Raw genomic sequence first — 10,000 nt, 5'->3', positions numbered from 1 at the left:
TGTCTGTCTGTCTGTCTGCCTGTCTGTCTGTCTGTCTGTCTGTCTGTCTGTCTACCTGTCTGTCTGTCTGTCTGCCTGTCTGTCTGTCTGTCTGTCTACCTGTCTGTCTGTCTGTCTGCCTGTCTGTCTGTCTCTCTGTCTGTCTGTCTGCCTGTCTACCTGTCTGCTTGTCTCTCTGTCTGTCTGTCTGTCTGCTTGTCTCTCTGTCTGCTTGTCTCTCTGTCTGTCTGTCTGCTTGTCTCTCTGTCTGCTTGTCTCTCTGTCTGTCTGTCTGCTTGTCTCTCTGTCTGCTTGTCTCTCTGTCTGTCTGTCTGTCTGCCTGTCTGTCTGCCTGTCTGTCTGCCTGTCTGTCTGTAGTAATGTGTGATTTTGTGCAGATCTGCGGCTGAACGTTACCATGGCGACAGCCAGGCTGGGATTGGTCAGAGAAAGCCTCCATAACACCAGCCGCCTCCTCCGTCAGCCAATCAGAGAGCTGCAGAGTCTGTCTAACGGTGAGCGAGACACTTCCTGCTTCAGTCAGTAAAATGAAATTAAATAAATTAAATAAATAAAATAAATGAAGTAAATAAAGTAAATAAATAAAGTGAATAGAGTGTGGGCCAGCTGAGTGGAGGCAGGAGCACAGAGCCTCCAGTCGTCTAAACCTGAGAAAATGAAAACATGAATGAGACGTTCCAGATCTGAACGGACAGCACTGACCTCATTTCTGCTACATTCCTTAACTGGAAAAAACAGGATTGAACCAGTTTGTTAAAATGTTGCTCAACATTCATCATTGTGCCGATCAAAAACAACACCCAGGTTTCTAGAGGAGGCCTTAATGTTTGGAGCCAGAGGGCCAATATGGAGCTGAACCTCACTGACCAAGAGACAGGGGCCAAAAACAAGAACCTCAGTTTGAACCAGTTTAGCTGCAGGAAGTGAAAAGATCCTGAAGATCATCCAGACAGACAAGCAGCTGAGTGTCGTCATGGTAACGATGGAGATACAACCAAAACTGTTGAGGATCTGACCCGAAGAAAGCAAGTACAATGAGAACTGAAGGGGACCGAGGACGGAACCCTGAGGAACCCTGAGGAACCCCGAGGAACCCTGAGGAACCCCGAGGAACCCCACACAGTACATAACAGGGGCAGCTGAGGACAGGAACCATCAAATCTCTGTTTGCCAAGTAGAGCCAGAGGTGGAAGAAGTACTGAGATGTTTTACTGCAGTAAAAGTATCAATACAACAATGTAAAGATACTCCATTACATTCAAAATCTTACTTAAGTAAAAGTACACAAGTATTGGCAGCAAAATGTACTTAGAGTATCAAAGTAAACGTACTCATTATGCAAACTGTCCCCATTTAGAGAGTTATATTTTTCATAAATTATTGGAATATTAATACTGATTTATTGACATACATGTACATGTAAGCAGCATTTTAAAGTTGTCAACGTGAAGCTAATCTTAACAATTTAGCTTTACTTTTGGGAAGTCTAATCTATAACAATGCTATTTTATAGTTATTTTATAAAGATGATCAAATGTTTTAAATATAAAATATTGATCTGAAAAGTAACTAGTAACTATAGCTGTGAAATAAATGTAATGGAGTAAAAAGTACAATATTTCCCTCTAAAATGTAGTGGAGTATAAGTACAAAGTAGCATAAAATGGAAATACTCAAGTAAAGTACAAGTACCTCTAAATTGTACTTAAGTACAGTACTTGAGTAAATGTACTTAGTTACTTTCCACCACTGAGTAGAGCGGTGCGGATATACCAACCGACAGCTGATCACTGCCTATCAATGAGGATGGAGTGATCAATAGTATCGATTAGTATCTGCGCTTCATGAGGTTTTTGAATCAGTCCAGGTCTACAGTCAGACCTCTGATCTCTATGAAGTCCTGACACACAGGAAGTGTTGATCATAATCAATACTAGTCCAATTAAACATGTGAGTGTGTTTTCTAATTATTGACAGACAGATACAGGGTGACTGACTGATGTATTGATCTACTGATTGGCTGGTCTGGTGTATTGATGTATTGACTGCTGTATTGCTGTATTGATGTATTGATATATTGATACATTGGTGTATTGATATATTGATATATTGGTGTATTGGTGTATTGATGTATTGATATATTGATATATTGATATATTGATATATTGGTGTATTGGTGTGTTGGTGTATTGATATATTGATATATTGATATATTGATATATTGGTGTATTGGTGTGTCCAGGCTCTGTGGCTCAGCAGCAGGCTCAGCAGGCTCAGCAGGTGGTCTCGGTGCAGTCCGGCCTGCAGGAGGCGCTGCAGCGGCTGCAGCAGCTCCGACACCAGCTGCACCGCTCTTCTTCTGTGGTGGAAAACACCCAGAACGCTGTGGAGCAGACCAACCAGCTGGTGACACACACACACACTACTGGTGAGTCCACACACACACACACACACACACACACACACACACACTACTGGTGAGTCCACACACTCACACACACACACACTCACACACACACACTCACACACACACACACACTCACACACACACACACACACACACACACACACACACACACACACACACACACACACACACACACACACACACAGCTTATTCAACAGAAGAGTCTACAGTTTCTCTGAGCTGTAACTCTTCTTGTTTCCTGTTTCTCAGCCAATGAGGCGCAGCGTAAACTGGAGGAGGCGGAGCATCGTACGGAGCGTCTGATGGACAGGATGAAGCCGCTAAGCATTCTGGGAGAAACGCTGGGCAGGAACCTCTCTGACATCAGAGAGCTGATCAACCAGGCCAGGAGACAGGCTGCCTCGGTATGATGATGATGATGATGGTGATGATGATGATGATAGTGATGATGATGATAGTGATGATGATGATGATGATGGTGATGATGATGATGATGATGATGATAGTGATGATGATGATGATAGTGATGATGATGATAGTGATGATGATGATGGTGATGATGATGATGATGATGATGATAGTGATGATGATGATGATAGTGATGATGATGATAGTGATGATGGTGATGGTGATGATGATGGTGATGATGGTGATGGTGTGATGAAGCTGATAAGCCCCTCCCCCTCAGATCAAGGTGGCGGTGGCGGCGGAGGCGGACTGCGTTCGCTCGTATCGTCCGGAGCTTCAGTCGAGTAACTTCAACACGCTCAGTCTGACCCTGAAGACCTCCAGACCAGACCACCTGCTGTTCTACCTGGGCAGCCAGAGCAGGGTAACACACACTCACACACACACACACACACTCACACACACACACACACACACACACACACACACACACTGACTGTCGTATCATCCGCTCTGACATCACTTCGGTCACATGATGCTGCAGCCTCACGCTCAGCAGAATAACATTTTGGTGTCAGAATGTTCAGAAGACGCTGCTGTGGAAAATGGGTCTGATATTTACTTCAGTGACTACAGGGGGTGACAGAACCTGTCACACTCTGTGCTCAGGTTCACTTCTCCCACTGGACTGAACTGACTCAGGACCAGCTGCCAGTCTCCTAAAGGGGCGGGGCAGTGTGAAACCATGTGACACAGAGACAGGAAGTGACTCACAGTTACGCCGTCTCATTTCTAAACCGTCTCTGTGGAGGTCTAGAAGGTTCTGACCCCTGACCCCTGACCCCCGACCTAAACCCTCACACTAAATCTCTGAACCCTGAACCTAAACCATAAACCTGACTCTGAACCCTGAACCTAAACCATAAACCTGACTCTGAACCCTGGCGAGTCTCTGCCCAGAGTCTCTTGTGATTGGTCTGCTGCGTTCACGCCCGACCCGACCCGGGACAGGTGTGAGGGTGAAGCCGCAGCAGGGGGCGGGGCTAACGTGAACGTTTGTGGCGTGCTGCAGGTGGACTTCCTGGCGGTGGAGATGCATGCTGGGAAGGTTTCTCTGGTGTGGGACGTGGGCTCCGGCAGCACCAGGCTGGAACACGGCCTGGACATCACCAACAACAGATGGACCCGCATCAACGCCACACGGTAACACACACACACACACACACACACACACACACACACACACACACACACACACACACACACAGTGACACACACACACACACACACACACACACAGTGACACACACACACACACACACACACAGTGACACACACACACACACACACACACAGTGACACACACACACACACACACACACACAGTGACACACACACACACACACACACACAGTGACACACACACACACACACACACACACAGTGACACACACACACACACACACACACACACACACAGTGACACACACACACACACACACACACACACACAGTGACACACACACACACACACACACACAGTGACACACACACACACACACACACACACGTCAAGTCCAGTCTATTCAAGTCCAGCTGATCAAAGTTAGGTTTTTATTTTATTTTGTAAAGTTAAACCAAAACCTGCTCATGTCATGTGATGGATGGATGTACTGTGATGTCATGTGTGATGTCATGTGTGTCATGTGTGATGTCATGTGTGATGTCATGTGTGTCGTAATGTGTGATGTCATGTGTGATGTCATGTGTGATGTAATGTGTGATGTAATGTGTGGTGTAATGTGTGATGTCATGTGTGATGTCATGTGTGATGTCATGTGTGTCATGTGTGATGTCGTGTGTGTCGTGTGATGTCATGTGTGATGTCATGTGTGATGTCATGTGTGATGTCGTGTGTGTGTGTGTCATGTGTGATGTCGTGTGATGTCATGTGTGATGTCATGTGTGTGTCGTGTGATGTCATGTGTGTCATGTGTGATGTCATGTGTGATGTCATGTGTGATGTCGTGTGTGTCATGTGTGATGTCGTGTGTGTGTCATGTGTGATGTCATGTGTGATGTCATGTGTGATTCATGTGTGATGTCATGTCATGTGTGATGTCATGTGTGATGTCATGTGTGATGTCGTGTGTGTCATGTGTGATGTCGTGTGTGTGTCATGTGTGATGTCATGTGTGATGTCATGTGTGATTCATGTGTGATGTCATGTCATGTGTGATGTCATGTGTGATGTGTGATGTCATGTGTGATGTCATGTGTGATGTCATGTGTGATTCATGTGTGATGTCATGTCATGTGTGATGTCGTGTGTGTCATGTGTGATGTCATGCGTGATGTAATGTGTGATGTCATGTGTGATGTCATGCGTGATGTACTGTGTGATGTCATGTGTGTCATGTGTGATGTCATGTGTGATGTCATGTGTGATGTCATGTGTGATGTCATGTGTGATGTCATGTGTGATGTCATGCGTGATGTACTGTGTGATGTCATGTGTGTCATGTGTGATGTCATGTGTGATGTCATGTGTGATGTCATGTGTGATGTCATGTGTGATGTCATGTGCTGCAGGTTCGGCGCCCGCGGCTCTCTGTCGGTCCAGCAGCTGGAGTCGGAGGCGGCTCCGTTGCCCGCGGTAACGGCAGTGTCGCCGGGAGACGCCCGGGTCCTGGACATCGACAACAGCACCGTCATTTACATAGGAGGACTGGGGACACACACCGAGGTACACACACACACACACACACACACACACACACACACACACACACACACACACACACTGAGGTAAACACACACACACCATTCACTAACTCAAAGTCTTCCTTTTATGTATTAAGTGATGAATATTAATGTAGAGATGTGTGTGTGTGTGTGTCTGTGTGTGTGTGTGTGTGTGTGTGTGTGTGTGTGTGTCTGTGTGTGTGTGTGTGTGTGTGTGTGTGTGTGTGTGTGCAGAGGCCCCCTGCCCTGGGCCGGTCCCGGTTCAGCGGCTGTCTGGGCGAAGCGTCGCTGAACGAGAGAAACATCGGCCTGTGGAACTACAGGAGCAGAGAGGGAGAGTGCAGAGGCTGCTTCAGCAGGTAACACACACACACACACACACACACACACACACACACACACACACACACACACACACACACACACACACACACACAAAGTTGATGTTAGTTCATGTGTTTTATTTCAACAAAATTCAACAAAACAGTCAACTTCACTTCTCTATATAATCTCTCTCTCTCTCTACCTGTCTGTCTGTCTCTCTCTCTCTCTCTGTCTCTCTCTCTACCTGTCTGTCTCTCTACCTGTCTCTCTCTCTCTCTCTCTCTCTCTCTCTACCTGTCTGTCTGCTTGTCTCTCTCTCTGTCTCTCTCTCTCTCTCTCTCTCTCTCTACCTGTCTGTCTGCTTGTCTCTCTCTCTGTCTCTCTCTCTCTCTCTCTCTCTCTCTCTCTCTCTCTCTACTTGTCTGTCTGCCTGTCTCTCTCTCTCTCTCTCTCTCTCTCCCTCTACCTGTCTCTCTCTCTCTCTACCTGTCTCTCTCTCTGTCTCTCTCTCTCTCTCTCTCTCCCTTTCTCTCTCTCTCTCTCTCTCTACCTGTCTGTCTCTCTGCCTGTCTCTCTCTCAGTCCCCAGGCAGAGGAGACTTCCTTCCATTTTGATGGTTCTGGCTTCTCATTGGTCCAGAAGTCCCTGCGCTCCACCTCCACCTCCATCGTCCTGCTGTTCAAAACTCTGTCGCCGGGCGGATTACTGCTGTACCTGGCCTCCAACAACACCGTACGACACACACACACACACACACACACACACACACACTCACACACACTCACACACACACACACACTATGGAGCTCCAAAGCTGTTGACACTAGAGGCTCTTATTGTGAAGGAGGCACACAGTGTAAACTTCCTGTTTCCTGCAGAGGGACTTCCTGTCCCTGGAGCTGGTGGGGGGGCGAGTCCGCCTGACCTTTGACCTCGGCTCCGGACCGCTGGTCCTGACCTCCAACAGGAAGTACAACACCGGAGTCTGGTACAAGATCACACTGCAGAGGAGCAAACGCAAAGGTCAGTACTACTACTACTACTACTGCAGTACTACTACTACTACTACTACTACTGCAGTACTACTACTACTACTACTACTACTGCAGTACTACTACTACTACTACTACTACTGCAGTACTACTACTACTACTACTACTACTACTACTACTGCCATACTACCACCACTACATTACTACTACAGTATTACTATACTGTTCTGGTACAAGATCACACTGCAGAGGAGCAAATGTAGATTAGTACTTTTACAGTACCACTGTACCACTGTACCACAGTACCACTGTACCACAGTACCACAGTACCACAGTACCACAGTACCACTGTACCACTGTACCACTGTACCACAGTACCACAGTACCACAGTACCACAGTACCACTGTACCACTGTACCACAGTACCACTGTACCACAGTACCACAGTACCACAGTACCACAGTACCACTGTACCACTGTACCACTGTACCACAGTACCACTGTACCACAGTACCACAGTACCACAGTACCACAGTACCACTGTACCACTGTACCACTGTACCACAGTACCACTGTACCACAGTACCACAGTACCACAGTACCACAGTACCACTGTACCACTGTACCACTGTACCACTGTACCACAGTACCACTGTACCACAGTACCACAGTACCACAGTACCACTGTACCACAGTACCACAGTACCACTGTACCACTGTACCACAGTACCACTGTACCACAGTACCACTGTACCACTGTACCACAGTACCACTGTACCACAGTACCACAGTACCACTGTACCACAGTACCACAGTACCACAGTACCACAGTACCACTGTACCACTGTACCACAGTACCACTGTACCACTGTACCACAGTACCACTGTACCACTGTACCACAGTACCACAGTACCACTGTACCACTGTACCACAGTACCACTGTACCACAGTACCACAGTACCACAGTACCACAGTACCACTGTACCACTGTACCACAGTACCACTGTACCACAGTACCACTGTACCACTGTACCACAGTACCACAGTACCACTGTACCACAGTACCACAGTACCACAGTACCATAGTACCACTCTGGGCAGAACGGTTCTTCACAGGTTGTCTTGGTGTTTTGTTGGTTCAGCATAAAATGATAATGGAATTTTAAGGGTTAGTTGCTATGGCGACAACATGTGTGGACATGAAGGGGCGTGTCCACAGACCTGTGGAAACAGCGCTGCGTTGTGCTTTCACTCCGCCTTCAGAGCTCTACCAGCCAATCAGGATGAAGCAGAACTACTGCTACCACTGCTATCCTCACCTGTGTGTGTGTGTGTGTGTGTGTGTGTGTGTGTGTGTGTGTGTGTGTGTGTGTGTGTGTGTGTGTGTGTGTGCAGGCTACCTGTCCATCATGGCAGCCGACCAATCATCAGAGAAGGAGGTGTTGGAGGCGGAGTCTCCCGGCTCGGCCTCCGACCTCAACCGCTCCGACCTCGACCCCATCTACATCGGAGGACTTCCTGCTTCTAGACCAATCAGGTAAGAGTGTGATGTCACCTGACCGTGGACGAACCAATCAGAAGCCTCGGTGACCAGATGAATCATTTTGAAGTCAGGAGAGGGATTTGATTTAACTGTTCAATATCTCTCTGTCTGTCTCTCTCTCTCTCTGCCTCTCTCTATCTCTCTCTCTCTCTCTCTCTCTGCCTGTCTCTCTTTCCCTGTCTCTCTCTCTGCCTGTCTGTCTGCTGGTTGCTAGGCGACAGGTGGTCTCCAGGTCGTACGTCGGCTGTATAAAGAACGTGGAAATCGCTCGGTCGAACTTCGACCTGCTGAGAGACGCATACGGAGTGAGGAAGGGCTGCGTGCTGGAGGTACACACACACACACACACACACACACACACACACACGCACACGCTTAGAAATACATATGCTCAATCACACACATTAACTTAATTCAATTCAAAGAGCTTTATCGGCTGGTCTAACATCAGTAAACGGTCTCTCTCTCTCTCTCTCTCTCTCTCTCTCTCTGTCTCTCTCTCTCTCTCTCTCTCTGTCTCTCTGCCTGTCTCTCTCTCTCCCTGTCTCTCTCTCTCTCTCTGTCTCTCTGCCTGTCTCTCTCTCTCCCTGTCTCTCTGCCTGTCTCTCTCTCTGCCTGTCTCTCCTCCAGGCGGTGCGCAGTGTCTCGGTGTTGAAGGGAGGGTTCGTCCAGCTCTCTCCTCTGTCTCTCGGCCAGCAGGTGGAGCTTCTGCTCTCCTTCTCCTCCAACAACCAATCAGGAATCCTGCTGGCCGCCTTCAGCGAGGACGACCCCCGCCACACACACACACACACACAGACACACACACACACACAGAGGACACGACGACACGCGCCGCAGTCCTTCCTGTCCGTCCAGCTGGTGTCCGGCTGGCTGGAGGCGGAGCTCGGCCAGGTGGGCGGGGCCAGTCGCAGCGTAAAGGTCAAACCGCACGGCGAATCCTTCGCCGACGGAACCGAGCGCTCCCTCATCATCACCGCCAACAGGAAGTAGGTGTCGCCACGGAAACAGAAACATGTAACTGGTTCTTCAGGCTCATACCACAGCAGAACCTTTTATGGTGCTGTAGAGAATCTTTTAGAAGTTTCTCTACAGCACCGTGCTCTCATGGTTCTACATAGAACCACTATTAAACCTTGTTACTATTATTGCCATTATTATTCTAAAGGTTTTACTATTATTACTTGTATTATTTATTAAACCTTTATTAAACCTGCAATAAGCGATATCAGCCCTGCTAACCAATCCTGAAGCTAATGTGTGCTACAATAAATTTGTTAAACTAGTAAATTTGTTAATCTGATAAACTTGTTATACCGGTAAACTTGTCAAACTGGTAAATTTGTTAATCTGATAAATTTGTTAAACTAGTAAATTTGTTAAACTAGTAAACTTGTTAAACTGGTAAATTTGTTAATCTAGTAAATTTGTTAATCTGATAAATTTGTTAAACGAGTAAATTTGTTAAACTAGTAAATTTGTTAAACCAGTAAATTTGTTAATCTGATAAATTTGTTAAACTAGTAAATTTGTTAAACCAGTAAACTTGTTAAACTGGT

At 47.0% G+C, this 10,000-nt stretch overlaps 1 protein-coding gene across 1 annotated transcript in view; it reads left to right on the top strand.

The window, feature by feature from the left end:
- LOC139639991 (laminin subunit alpha-1-like) overlaps positions 1-10,000 on the top strand; it is a gene marked incomplete at its 5' end in the record, with an annotated part of 29,076 nt that overhangs the window by 12,920 nt on the left and 6,156 nt on the right. Inside the window, 12 exon segments of the mRNA XM_071514151.1 lie at positions 378-494; positions 2,243-2,428; positions 2,678-2,832; positions 3,117-3,260; positions 3,909-4,039; positions 5,429-5,582; positions 5,816-5,940; positions 6,487-6,637; positions 6,784-6,928; positions 8,294-8,435; positions 8,656-8,770; positions 9,072-9,430. Of these exon segments, the coding sequence (XP_071370252.1) occupies positions 378-494; positions 2,243-2,428; positions 2,678-2,832; positions 3,117-3,260; positions 3,909-4,039; positions 5,429-5,582; positions 5,816-5,940; positions 6,487-6,637; positions 6,784-6,928; positions 8,294-8,435; positions 8,656-8,770; positions 9,072-9,430 (1,924 nt within the window).

The sequence above is a fragment of the Centroberyx affinis genome, unplaced genomic scaffold (assembly GCF_046629955.1).
Source record: "Centroberyx affinis isolate AG114_WGS23_722 - 3 ecotype Tasmania unplaced genomic scaffold, CSIRO-AGI_Caff_v1 ptg008084l_1, whole genome shotgun sequence".
NCBI lineage: Eukaryota > Metazoa > Chordata > Actinopteri > Beryciformes > Berycidae > Centroberyx > Centroberyx affinis.
This window is presented reverse-complemented; position numbering and strand designations above follow the sequence as displayed.